At 40.8% G+C, this 14,663-nt stretch overlaps 1 protein-coding gene across 2 annotated transcripts in view; it reads left to right on the forward strand.

Annotated features, from left to right (window-relative positions):
• The window catches only part of TGFBR3 (transforming growth factor beta receptor 3), a 115,451-nt gene that overhangs the window by 40,701 nt on the left and 60,087 nt on the right, over positions 1-14,663 (forward strand). For both annotated transcript variants that reach the window (XM_088060404.1, XM_005520983.3), the window contains exon 3: positions 4,567-4,751. In XM_088060404.1, coding sequence (XP_087916530.1) covers positions 4,567-4,751 — 185 coding nt within the window. The remainder of the gene's footprint in view (positions 1-4,566; positions 4,752-14,663) is intronic.

The following is a 14,663-nucleotide window of genomic DNA, read 5'->3' on the forward strand; positions in this document are numbered from 1 at the left end:
GGCATATGGGAGCCATGCTAATATGCTGTGGAGCCCCCAGCACAGATTCATGCAATTTGCGGGAGCTGCTTGTGCTTTTCAACTGACAACACTGCAGAAATCACCATGGAAATACAACAGAAAGTACATTACCCTTTACTATTTGAATAAAATCAATCACAGTTATGAGCTGATCTTGGGTTGTTGTGTTATCCCCCTTAGTCTTACTCCCATTTCTGCTGCCTTCTTATAGCAGAACACATGTTACTCATTAGTAGCAAGGATGACATGGGAAAGAAGAATGTTGAAGTTTTATTGAATATGTTCCAGATGGATACAGCTACACAGTATCAAACAAGGTTGGGTCTGCACTGATTTCCTTTAAAATACTAATTGGAAGTGAAAGATAATTTAATACTCAACAAATCTCTAGAATTCTGAATTCACTAAACATTTGCAATAAACATTATATTGTAAAATATATACCTAATAATTGGTTCTTACAAAACTACCTAACCTGCTTTCTGTCCTCTAAAGACATTAAGCAACTAAAATTTGATTGGGGTAGGAGCCAGGATTTGCTAACAAGATTAAGTGCTTACATGCTCCAAAGTTAAACAAAAGCCCAAGGATGGCTGTGTGTGCGCACTTAAATTCTCAGCAGAGAAGGCACTAAAGGCTTGTGACCACACTAGGATGGATAAACTGGAAGATATCTTTGACCTCCTAAGTGCTTTGGTGGGGATGGAGGCGCAGGAGAATATCTGTACGTATTTAGAGCTGATAAGGCAATCTTAATGTGTTAATTGGATGTTGATAATAATGAATTTTGGTAGGATGTTGGTGTCACTGATGCAGATGAGGTTGGCAGGAACAGGGTGTGAGGCTGGAATGGGAAACTGGCAAAGCCTCATCCTGGGGTTTGTTGAGGGCAGAGCAACAGTAAAGCCCAGGTAGGATAAGGCTGTGGTTTCATGTTGGCTTTCAAATATAAGTAGGTAGTGTGGAGATGATAAACCATCAGATTAGTAGTGTTCTAAGGAGGACTTTGGGGCTTTTTTCAGAGTGGTAAATAAGCATTTTTTAGGATTTAAACTACATAGAGGAAGTAGCTGGCTTTCTGGTCAGAGAAAAGTGGCAGGAAGGAAGGAAGATTAATATGAAAGATCTGTGAGGGAGCCAAAAGTTGTTAATTTGGATAGAGGAGAGCTCTTCCAGCTCCCACTGGAGTGACAGTGCCTTTTAGCAGCATCCACCTTTGAGTGGGGCAGATCTGCAGGTGCAGTAGGGAGAGCTGGAAAGAAATGTGGTTCATGAATGTTGAGAAAATAGCTCCAGCATTGCTGTGGTGCACACAGTGTAAGAATAGACTAAAGAACAACATAAATGCAGAGGAAGTGGCAGAAGGAGCTCCCTTGTGCCATTTACAGGCTGAGCATTCAGTGGACTTTGTGATCCAGAAATAAGTTTTCCTTTCACTTGGTGCTGCCTCCAGGCATACCGCTGTAAGTGGGCATGGCACTACACCCAGGTTAGTGTCTGGGCGGATATGTGAACATCAGTGCAACGAGGATTGTGGTCGGATATTGCTGTGAAGAGAAATGGTGATTGGGAGAGTCTTGAGTTGCTGGGAAGGGCAGTATGGATCCAGGACATACCTACTCAGGCACCTGTGTGAAACTTGCAAAAATGTGACAGCTGGAATAACCTCTTAGTTATCCCCACGACATGCCTTGTGTGGTTTGATTGCAGTGGAGCATCCTCCAGCTACTCCAGTCATTGGCTCGAATTTCTGCAGCTATATCCTTTTCTCATATGAGGCTGGTCTGAAAGCAGTTCTATCAAAGACAGTAATTCCCTCAAAACATTGGTTTCTTGGACTGAGTGGCTTAGAGCAGCTCTGTGCACCCCTTCCCTCCAAAGAGAGCTGACAGAGGGGACATGCCCCAGGCTGCTGGAGTGTGCAGGCAAAGGCTGAGCAGCTGCACCGCTGGAACAGTGGACCTACAGCAGTAAGCCACGCTCAGGACTGGCACAGCACATGGGCTCGCTGCCAGCAGGGTGATGGGATTTCTGCTGGAGATCCGGCCCCCGCCCAGCCAGGGTGGAGTGCAGACAGAACGGGCATGCCTCTTTCTGCCCGTCCCTGTGCAGATAAGCTCAGCTGCACACGGTTATCCAGGATGTGAACTTCTGCTCCCTCCAGGACAGTTTCCATCTTGCATGTTGAACATAACAGAGGGATTTCTTAATGTGCATTTGAGATGCCAGCAAAGGAGGCAGTTACAGCCTGAACTAAACAGTCACAATCATCTTCCCCTTGTAGGGCGTGGGGAAAGTCCAGATGTTTTCTACTCTAGTGTATTAAATTTGTTCAGAGTAAATACCAGATGAAGGCTGGAGGGGAGGATTCATAGATGTCCTGCATGGGAATAGGTGTTCACAAGGAAATCACAAGGGAGGTATTTGCTTTTTCTCCTGAAACTTTGCTAAGTACATTTTTGTCAGCAATTCCATTTCTGGTTTGGTTCAGTCTTGCACCTTGTTCTTTGTGTGTGTGTGTTACGACTGAAATGTCTTAACCACCAACTCCATTCTGACTGACAAGAAACAATTCAATGAACAAGTGCTCCTTTCCTAGCCCAAGAAATGTTTGTGGAGTTTAGAGAAGTGTTTTGTGCAGGTTGTATGATATGGTGTGCTGTAGGACTTACACATCAGTGGCTGGGTTAATTGATGAGTAGGTTCTCTGATGCACTCTTGTACATCAGGAAAATGGGGCCTCTCTACTGGTTGTGTTACTGTTACAAATTCTAAATATTTCTTCAACTGTTAAAAAGGGCAACTTTTTAATGGATTTTTTTTTCCTTAAATTTTGAGTATCATTGCTTGGACTGGTTGCATTTTCTATGTGTATTCTTTAAAAGGAGTTTAAAAAAAACCCAGAAAACCTCAAGTCCTCCAAGCTGGTGGTCAGTGCTACTGCCAAGCTCCTCATTTAGAGAGAAGAAAGTTTGTTTATCCTCTGTACCCCAAACACAGGCATGCTTAATTTGTGCCTTGAGCATTGCTTTTACAAATATTCCTGCTCTGTGGGAGCTCATAGGATATGCACTATGCACTGGTGGGTTTCAGGAATAGCCCCTTTGTGGCCCAAGGCACTGCAGAAATCTCCCTGTGCTCAAGGGCTTTGCTTTTTCCAGTCTGGTTTAAGACAGATTCTGACTCTTAAGTAAATGGCCAACCACAAACTGTATTTTGAAAGAACCATGGTTTTAACCAGCAAAGTGTAGGTCAGTGCTAATATAATTCGACGTAAGTGTATGCACCAGTGTCAGATCATCTCCAGTGCTACAATAGCTGGCTTTAGACTTGACAAAACTAGATAGAGCTCTTCCATTTAATCAGTTGAGGATTTTATTTTGAACGTCTTTCAAAGGAAGGATTTTACTTCAATTGCAGATGTACACAATCTGGAAAAAAAATATGCTTCTACCTTGTATTTCTCTTTTATGCCTGGCAGCCTCTGAACTGACTGGTTTATGTGAGTCTAATTCTTATCTGAGTGACTTTGGTGCAAATTAGGGGTTAAATTAATTACGTTCTCCTGTGACCTTCTGCATCAAAAACATACATGTATCTGTTACTGTCAGGGTGGGCTTGAGCCATTTTGGAAAAGCAGGGCTGCTTTTCATAAATATTTGTCTTGATTTAGTTTCCTGGGATATAGTTTAAATGTAAACTGCTCAGTATGCTTCAGCTTTTGTGCTATCTTGCTCTATCATATCACTCGGTCTCACATACTGTATAAGAGTATGGCACTACATCATGCTGTGGTGATTATTTGAAAGGGTGTACACTCTGTTTTGGACTAGATAACTGTTATCAGTGCAGATAATTGCTGTCAGACACAAAATAGACTCAGTAAACAAACATTTAATTTTATCATGTGACAGATGCCTGCTGTTTTGTACAATGTATTTGAATGATGTTCACTATAAATCAGCACTGCTTCAAAAGCAACAAATTGAACTTGCCCAAATCCTTCCTGACATAATTACCTTTCTGGTAGATACTAACTTTCCATTGCTATATACACATGATTGCATTTAGAGTGTTTGCAGGTAAGTGTTTGACATGAACATCTAAGACAATCCAATTCCCATGACTGCCATCACTGGTGTTTTTTTTTGTTTGTTTTTTTGTGGGGCATTTTTGAGGTGGTTGGTTTTGGTTAAGTTTTTTTTGGTTTTGGTTTGGTTTTGGTTTTTATTTTTGGGGTTTTTTTTATGTTTTGGGGTTTGTTTTTTTTCTCTGTTTTCCTCCCAGGTAAAGGAAATAATACCTTCAGTTTTGGAATTCGTACTTGAAAATTTAGACTTTCAGAGAGAAATGAACCAATGAATTGGCATATTCAGGACAACTTAGAAGGGCAGTGAGAATAAAAGTCTTAATTTTGTGGAGAGTGAACACAAAGCTTCTGCTTGTGTTCCCGTGTATTTTCAGAACAAATTTATATTTGACAAATATAAATGATGTATTGCTTTTTTTTCTCCTAATGATGTGTGTCTTTGTCTTTCTCTGCAGGTCCTGTGCCCCAGAGGGATTGTGTCTTATCGCCTGTTAACAATTCGCACCCAGTCCATGCCTTGTTGGAAAGCTTTACAGTCTTATCTGGCTGTGCAAGCCGGGGCACGACGAGCCTGCCCCAAGAGGTGCACATCCTCAATCTCAGAAACCCCAAGGAGGGTCTTGGCCATCATGAAAGAGAGGTAAAGGGGAAATTACTTTTTCTCCAGATCCCTGGTGATAAGTATGTCTGCAGATGGGTTTATTATACATTAATTTGCTGCATAAAGTTATTTCTGAATTGCCACCAAAGTACCACAAAGAACCATGTACAGTTTGCACAGAGACTGTCCACCTATGCTTTGCATGTCATATGAATAAATTGCTTCCATACCTAGCCACCCTCTTCATTATCTTTCACAACCACAAAGGTTGTACTTAAAAAAGGTAGGGGGTGGGCAAAGGAAATAAGAAACAGATTTGGATCTCAAACGGACCTTTGCAGAATTGCCTGTCTTCAAAGGCAGATCATTTACCTAAATGTGTTGTAAATTAACATGAATACCTTTGGATCCCTGCCATGACCCCTATAAACAAATACTGAAGTTCAGATTCTTTAATAGAGCCTTAATGCTTCACTGAGGGGGGACTGCTGTATAGGAAGCAAGTGTTGCTGACTATGGTAGTCTTATTTATTATCTTATTATATTATCTTATTGCTTATTTATGTGTGCTGCACTTGGAGGGACTGGAAAAAACTTCAGCTATTATTTAGAATTTAGCTATTTATTTAGAATAAAATTTTTGATGTAAAATTGTGCCGTATTATTGTTTACTCTCAAAACACATCAAAACAGAGTGCCAAAGTGCGAAGAAAACATGGCATGCCATGACAGATGAGCCTTTTAGTTCATATTCTTACAATATTGCACGCACAAATGCTTAGTACTGTGTCCTGTGAGAGCAATGTGTGTGTACACAGAGTTTGTAATGAGAGAACAAAGATGATGAGCTAACAGGGAGAAGCTTAGGAGAAGAGGGTCTAAATCAGTGCTGAAAGAACTTTCAAGTGGCATCTTTTATAGTGATTAAAATAAAGGTAGATTCTCATGGCCAGAACCAGTCTTTCCACTGACTTCAGTATCAGCCTTGTTGTGTTTGTGGTGACTTCAGCTCAGGGTGTATTGTATCCATGAAACTTCAGCTGTTGTGTTAATTTTCAGTATATATAAGGTCTTAAATGTCTAGTTTATGATGAGAAAAATTATTTACAGTTTTTTCAGTAGATAGCTCATTGTCTTTCATAAATCAAAATTGTCAGATCTTTTACTGTCATGAGATGAATAGAAAAAATTATACTTTTTTGGTGGGACTATGAATGAGGAACAGATATTTTTATATTTGGAGGGGGGTAGTGGTGGTGTGGGGGTTTGTTTTGGGATTTTGTTTTGTTTTGGTGTTTTTAAAGCCTTTCTCAGTATACCAGGCACTAGGTTATCAACCTGATAAATGCACTCTGAATGACTGAAAAAAGTGTAGGTACGATCAGTTCTCTGGAATGAAGACCAAATGGTAGGGCTTTTTGGTTTTCTGTGGGTTTTGTGGCTGTTGCTGGGGGGGTGGGGTTGGTTTGGTTTGGGTTTTTTGAGCATAGTTTCCAAAGAGAATTAAATAGCTGTATGTGATTCTGCTATAGATTTTTCAGTGTTTCTCTCACCCCGCACGAAACTTTAAATCCATTGCTAAGTCATAAACAAATTTGGTATGAGTAAATCTCACAAGGTAACCACAAATTTTATGGAAAGCAGGCAGAAGAGTGCCCACATTATGGGGATGTGGTACTGGGGGAACTTGTAACTTCTTGGTTACTGAAGGGTGCCCAGGGCTGGGATGAAACAAGCTGCAGCTGGAGCTTGTAGGTCCCAAGAGAGCAGCATGACTCAAGTACCGAGTGCACATTTGCACAAGCCCAAATTTCCTTCTGGGCCTCTGCCAGTGCCGCTGGCGCTGCTTGCGCGAGGCGGCGCTTTGTGCAATGGTGTGCGCACGGCATGAACGAGTCACGCGTGCATGGGGATGCAGGCTGGACCTCACTGCCTGATCAGCGTGACACAACAACAGAATTAAATAATTGGCTTTGAGAGAAATACATGCTGGCTAGCAGAAAGAGGCTGCTTGTGCCTTGTCTACCATCTACTGTGCTTATGTTAAGAAAGCAGTTTGCCCTAAGCTGTCTTGTCTGTGTGCCTTGGTATACTGAAGTGTAGGGCACGGAATAGATTTCAGCATTTGGAGCCTTTAGCCTCCTTCTCGTGTTTCCTGAGCAATTTCCAGTCACAGCCCTTGGAGATGGCTGCTCTAAAAATGTACAGGAAGCTGGAGCAAGGGTTGCTGGCAACAGTGTTGGGCAAAAGAGTGTAAACAACTTGGAAAGATCAGATTTTACTTATAGGATCAGACTCAGAGAACAAAGCAGAGCAAATGTTATCTTTTCCACTATTGTAGAAACCAACTCCAAGTGGCCTTTTGTCTAAAAGTAGAATGTACCCATCACCTTAAGTTGCGTGAGCTTGATTTACAGCTGAGGTATTTCCTGTTGCCTGCAAATGCTGATAGCAAAGACAGAGATCTGTGTGTCATGTAGTGTTTCCAGTAGACTCCAGAATAAAACTAGTGGTTTTGTTTGACAGCACATTACTTAGATTTAGCAACATGTTTAAAATAAATCACGTATTTGTTCAGAGGTTGGCTGAAGTTCTGTTAATATGGAATGCAAGATATAAAAATCTTTAAGTGAAGGCTTGCTTTGGGGGAGGAGGTTGGGTTATTTTGTTTTTAACCTGCACTGTGCTAGAATGCTGCTAAATTACACATTCCTTACTTGCTGGGAGGAGTGTAAACTTCCCCTAGCAAATTCCTTGGAGAGTTCATGCATTAAACATACTTGTACAGTTATCATGGTTCTCATAAATATGCAACATATGTGTATGCATTAACTCACTTTGACACTCGTGTAGAATATAGAGACAACAAGCGTTTGCAAATTTAAACATAGGAGGGGTGGCTGATAAGGGGGAGGGCATGGCTTCTGTAACACAGGCAGGCTTTTCAGTGAGGGTTAGTAAGATTCGGGTGCTTTTCCTTCCCAATAAACTGGGAAAAAGAAGACAGCAGACAGACTGGAAATGTATAGGATTATGTGTTCTGAGAAGTCTTTGCAAAACTGAATCAGTAGTTTACCACTATTGTGTTACAGCAGAATTCTGGTAAATGTAAGATCATATCATGAAATGCTATTATCACATTTATGATCTTCAAGGAATTTGTTTGTATTTTACTTCATTAATCCCACTGGGGCGAAATCTTGTATGTTGAGACTAGAAATATCTTCTTTCTTCAAGTAAGAACCCCTGAAGTTCCAATCTTTTTCAAGTATTTCTTAGAAATGTCTTTTATCACAATTCATATTTGGCCATGCTTTATCATAGGAAATAGAATACGGGTGCATGTAATAGCCTCAAGTGTTTATATTGAACTTGGCAAGAAAAATGCAAGCCTTTTTTGTTTGTTTTATGTGATCAAATATTCCTGGGGAAGTGAGTGCGTGTGTGCATTTCTGTACTGATCTGGGTCTCAGCTGAATGCCAGGAACTACTGACCTCTTACAATAACTTTCTCTTTGGCTTTGGGTATCTTCACTGCTTCAGTTTCTCAGTTTTTAGAAAGCAGATAGTTGCTTCCTCATGGAACTGTTTGTTCTGGGGAAGAGTTATTGTTTGCAGAGTCACTTGGAAACTCTAGAAATTTGCACTAGAAAAATGTGTATAGAAGAGCATAAAAATTATTTTAAGATAGAAGTTGCTCTAGGTATATTATCAAGTCCTAAATTAATGGGGGATCTTTTCTTATGCCTGTTGGTTGGATTTTCCTGTGCTGCTTCAAGTCACAATTGAAATAGTTAAAGGGATTGCACAGTCACAATTGAAATAGTTAAAGGGAGAGAGGAGGGGCATATAAAATTAATCTCATGTGAATACTTAGGATTGAATACATATGAATACATGGAATCAGAGTTCCTGGCAATGGATTCACTATTGTTTTCATTGACATCCTCATCCTCAAAGACTTTAAGATATTAGGCCTGATACAGATGTTTAACATGTGTTAGATTAAATGAAGGCAGGAAAACTAAGGACTTGTCTTTATTTTTATAATTTTGAGTAACACCACTGAGGCTGTAATAATTTGATGGACCTTTTTCCCCCGCTGTTGAATCAGTGTTACTTGGTAAAAAGTTAATAATAACAACTTTAAAAATTCCCTTTGAGAGTAAACATGATATTGAAATGACTGTTAGCTCCTGGAATGGGCTAATTATAATAGGCTGATCCTGAATTCAGGATAATTTTTCTGTGCCACAATGTTTTTGATTTTTTTTGAACTTTGAAGATCTGGGTGATAAAGGTGTTGAAAACCCAGTTCATTTTGCCCATTATGCTACATATTTACTGTATTTCCCAGTGTGTTTGTTTTAACTGTTTTCAGAAGTTTAATACTGCAACAGCCTTACCCAAGGCTATGTCAGGGAAAAATGTTTTGTTTAATGCTCAGGCATCCAGAGATCCAGGAACAGCCTTGAGATTCAGCTCAGATAAAGGGGCCACTTTCTGGGCGTATTTAAAACATGCTGACCTGCAGCACCAGAGCCATGGTCAGAGGGGGCCTGGAGGTCATGTGCTGACAGCAAGCAGGAAGGGAATTCAAGGTTTGTTACTTGACAGCTGGAGTTTATGAGGATTTTGTTACCTATTCATTTGTTTGAATAGGTATACAGTGCTGCATGTGGGTATATTTAGTACTTCTGGTAGGTCAAAGGCCGTTACTTTGAAGAAAAATAGTTGCTGCTTTAGAAGAAAAAGCTTTGAGAGATAAAACAAAGCACTGTGCCTCTGCCAAGGTACAGACCAGATCTGAACTTTGCAAGGGTATTTTCCTTTTCTTGCCTTTACATTCTGACCACCTTAGCTTAGCAGCAGTAGTGGATCTCTAGCTAGAGCAGCAGACTTGCATGTTTCAATGCAAGTATGTTCAGGCATTTTGAACCTTCACCCTCTTCAGCTGGCCAGCTCTCCTGTTATGCTAAGCCCATCAAGGTCAACTCAGTCATAACTTCTTGTTCCTTGATGATGTGTGGTTCATGAAGTTGTGCAGAGACAATATAATCAGTCACACTGGGTATACAGAATAACAATGGAAAATTAGTTTGGCCACCTGCAAGCCTCTTTGTCAAATTTGAGGTTGACTACTGCTTTTTATTGTAAAGATTTTGCATGGTGTTTTGTGAGAGAAGGGTGCCACCTAGAAAGATTGAGATTGGGAAGTCCAGATGAATTCCTGCTTCCACCAATGCTCTGTGCCAGTGAGGTCTCAGAGTCAAGCTGTGAGTGATGCTGTGGTAAATGTACTCCAGGAACACCCTATATTTGTTGCTTGGAAAGCAGGAGTTCCTCATCACATGCATCTTTGTTCCTGGGTAATTTCCAAAGCTTGCCCACAGCTTGTGGTAGCTCCACTGGCTCACCAGGGTGGTTTCGCAGGCTGCCCCCTTTATGCACAGCCATGCCCAAGAGCCCAGCTGGAGTACTGGACTGAATCAGTAAAAAAGTACATGATAGACCTTATAAAGCCTTAAGAATAGCAGCAGCATGCGCCATAGAAAATGTAGTCATTCAGTGCCTATCTCAGATAACTCTCTGCTGAAAACTGCAACTCCTGTGCAGCTGATACATTAAAATGACGCTGATGTCTTAATTACCTTCATGATGAACATGGCATTGCCATATCTTTAAGAAGTAGAGTTTGCTTGTTGTCTGAAAATGCTCTTTTCCCTCTTCTCTTGGTTAGCTCTTTGAGGCATTTGTGCTTGCATAGAATCCCACTTTTTAAAATGTGTTTTTTTATCTTGTTTGTCTGCTCTGCAGTCTTTGCACGTTGTTTTTAGCCAGTTCAGGATTTGCTGGTCATTGGATTTGGCAGTCCTTTCAAGTTCTGCCCACCAGAGCTGCCAGAGGAAGTCCTGTGTTGGCCAGAGGAGCCTGTTTGTACAGAGCCCTGTGTCCTGCAGGAGCGTGGCTTGACGCGTGTCTGCCCTTAAAGAGGCAGCAGTGACATCTCATGACTTGGAAAGTGCTGTGCAAACCCTCGGTATTTTCCGTTTTTAGAAATGGGACTGTTTGCTGTGTGCAGAAAGTGAGCCCTGTTCTCAGTTGAGAGAGCTGTGTGGAGCAATGTCTGAAGCCATGCCAAGGCCTACCACAGAATGCTAACGGGTTCAGAAGGAAAAATGTCAGTATGAGTTTTATGACTCCACACAGTTTTTGGTTTTGCTGACTGCTCCTTTAAGTGTTGTGTTGGAAGCTGTAAACTGGACTCTTGTTTTCCTCTGATACAAGATGCTGCAGGTACTGATGTGCTCTTGCAGGGCTGTAGAGAGCAGGAGTGGTGCTGCTGCTGTTTGCTGGATGGACTTTTCCTGTCTCTCTATGGCTTGTGTGTGTAAGCACACTGTGCACATGGGCTCACATTGTTTCACATGTTTCTTTCAGGCAGATGTGTCTTGATTTTTGGTCATAGACTTGTGATTTGTATTCCAGTTTCCTCAAAGCTTCTGACATGTCTTCTTTATAACTTACTGCTTTGTCTGCAATTACTTTCTCTAAGAAAAGATAATTAAGGAAGTGATGACATTTCCAGGAGTCCATTTATATCACAAACCCCATGGTCAGGTTCCAGTCTAGCTTTGAGCTCATGCATTTGTGTGAGAGATGTTCGAGCAACATTTGTCACAAGTGGTCATATTTATGTTGTTCACTAGAGTGTCTGAACCAAAAGCTGGAATTAATCAAGCCGTTCTTCTTCAGCCTCCCAGTGCGGGGGAAAGTTTCCAAAATAAATTGCATGGAGTTTGCCATGCCTGACAGCCATGCTCCTGTATCAGCTGAAAAAGTAAAACCATGCTGTGGAAGACAGAGGAACAACAAATGTTTTAATTGGTTGGGTGTTTTTATGTCGATCTTGCTTTTAATAACACTTTGATAACACTCAAGTTTGCATTTCTCTAGAAGAGTCTCTTATATTCCCTCTGAAACATAAGCAGAGTACTTACACAGTAGGAAAACTTCTTATTTAAAGGAGAAGATGCAAAAATAGCACCACCATGAGGTACAACTATCTGAAACTTAAATTGCTTGAAAAAGTTTGAAGGAAATATAGGTAATTCATAGCTGATAGTGTCTCTTTAAGAATTGCTGTGGCAATTTATAATAAAGAAATGTTTTTATTACGATTGGACATCATGTCAAATGTAATAAACATGGTGGTGGCAGTAGTTAGTGTGTCTAGATGAAAGTCAGTATTTGGTCACGACTCAAATGCCTTCGATGAGGGAAGAGTATTAAAAACTGTCACCGTTCTAGAGACAGCCAACATTTTCTTACACTGAAGACTGTTTGAGGTCTGGCTCACTCTTCCATCATCTCTCAAGGAAGTGCAGTGTTCATGTCTTCTGCATGGACACGGTGTGCTAGTGTGTGTGAATGTGTACGTGGGGTTCTGAGGCCTCTTGGGAAAGCTGACTCTGAATGACGTTGGTTTTGCAGAGAAATACAGGCCTTTGCTTGTAGGTGTGTCCTCAGTGCAGGCCACTGGAACATCCCATCTTTTCTTCACTTATTGGGTTTCTGGTGATACCTGCAGTGAAGTAAATTGAATAGTGAAAATGTACCTGGAAGCTGCACGGAAAAATACTGCATGCAGGGAGCAGCAGTTAGTTCTTACTTACCTACCTGGAAAGCAAGCCAGTATTTTCTTCAGTAAATCTCCTTTCAAGCAAGAATCAGTGAGACAGTGCAGATACAATGTGTATAAAATGGCATCATTGTGCAAGAAGATACTTGATAGCATCACAAATTTCTCCTGGAGGTTTTTGTCAGATTTTATGGTATTGGTTCTGCAATTATATAGAGATAGGAGTAGCCTTATTTAGTTGACTAGGCCTGATTAAATACAAAATCTCGTACCTTTGGGGTTTTGGTGGGGTTTTTTTCCTGTGTAATATCATAAATCATTATTCTAAATATTCTTCAAATACTGCTTTTTTTGTACAGAGATTAAAAGTTCTGATTATGTTTAAGTTTGAAAATAAGAAAAAAATTGGGAAGATTGAAGACCCACCCCAGGGGAGTAGAGAGACAATATATTGGTAACAATTACTTATAATCTTCTGAAAGCCATTTCCTATGTATTTAATTTCTAATACTGTTTGTAAGCATAAGTAGTACAGATATGCATTTGCACCAACTCTTACTTGGGCTGGTGAGTTACTCACAGTAAAGTAAACATAACTGTTTCCTAAATCTGGAGCTGCTGCTAAGCTTTCTGTTTTTTATGAGTCATGCACACACACTGTTCTTTACCCTGGCTTGGAAAGCAAGAATTTGGTTTTGCATGTCCAGTAAAGATGTGAATGCTTCATTTTACGCTTTATATGTGATAGTGCCTCTTCAAAAGGCACCTGTAGAATGATCCAGTCGCCTGGATCTATCTGTGGTCTAGCTGCAAATCCTGAGCATCAAATTTGTTTTTGTATGTGGAGGCTTTCAAATGGCATAACCTTTTTCCGTGCAGTCTTTCTGCCATCTTTTTAATGTTTATTTGTAGAATTTACTGCTTTCTGAAGCCCTATTATCTCATCCTCTTCCCCTTCCACACCTGCAGGTTTTGAAACAATGGAAAGCATGATGTTAAAGATCATTAAGGATGATTAAGGATTTACCCTGAGATCTGGAAATTCTGTACTCAGATTCCAGTTTTGCTGTGATGTTCTTTAGACACTGTGCTGTGTTACATCTGCACGGTGTTTTGCAGTTGAGATGAACCTGCTGTGTCAGCTCTGACCCTTGGCCTGGTGGAGATGAGATAGTGCTGATGTTGTCTCTGAATACACAGCATTCAGTACTAATATCATATTGAACCTGGACTAACAAGGCCTGTTGAGAGGCAAGATGTATCAATACTTTAGTGATACATTAGTGCAGCTCTGTCATTTCTGGCTGGGTGGCTAACACCTCTCTGTCTAACTTACTGAAAATACAGGCAGTAGAAACTTGTGTTTACCCAAAATAGCCTGTGTAGATCTGTTTAGAAGGCCCCAAATGCATTTAAGAAAAATAGTCCTGGCAGAAATTTGTCATATGTCTTTTATCTCTCAGATTAAGAAGCTTTTCCTTTGGGACAGGAGCTGCTTTTTAAAATGTACTCATATATCCTCTGACATAGTTAACCCCCTCCACACCCGTTTTTTGTTTTCAGGGCATTGGGTACCCTGTTGCACAACTATCTGGTAATACTTCAGGGGTGGGAGAAGGGAAGGCAAATTAAAATTTGCAGCTCAGGCAATGCACTAAAGAAAAACCTAGATCTGCAATATATGCAGACATAAGTGTGGAATGGAAAATTATCTGGAAGTTTGTTTCATTTCTGTATGAGGCTTCTTTCTAAATCATTAAAGTAAAACTTAGTATGATGATACCATTTTTTGAATAGGCTGCTAACAGCAGCAGAGGAGATGCTGTACTTGTGGTGTACAGGGACAGATCCTTTGCCCTTAAACAGACCTAAAGCCAGCAAGGAATTTTTCTACAAAGTGTATAAAAGGAAGACTATCCCCTCAGGATTCATTATATGCCATGTGAATGGTATTGACATCTACTGATTTATGCAAAGCTGGGTGGAGAATTGTGTTTTTAGGACTCGAGTGCTGGGAAGCCTGGCTGATCTGCAGAAGGCCAGATGGCACAAATGGTTTCACTTATTCTTTGGGGGCCTGAGCGTCTCGTTCAGATCACAGATATAATGGGCAAAGGGGTCCCAGCTTTGTAGTGATGGGCATCAGTTTTCCATTGGCTGAACCATGGGGCTGGTCACTGTGGGCAGCCTTTGCTCTGCAGATGACCAAAGTGGGGATTATCATGTGAAAGTTACATGCAAAGCTGAGCAGAACTGCTTGTGCTGAGACTGCTTCCTTTGCTGCAGACAGAAGTTTTTGAAAAATCTCC

The sequence above is a fragment of the Pseudopodoces humilis genome, chromosome 10 (assembly GCF_049639895.1).
Source record: "Pseudopodoces humilis isolate 2021_Gansu_Grassland_sample_001 chromosome 10, ASM4963989v1, whole genome shotgun sequence".
Classification (NCBI taxonomy): domain Eukaryota; kingdom Metazoa; phylum Chordata; class Aves; order Passeriformes; family Paridae; genus Pseudopodoces; species Pseudopodoces humilis.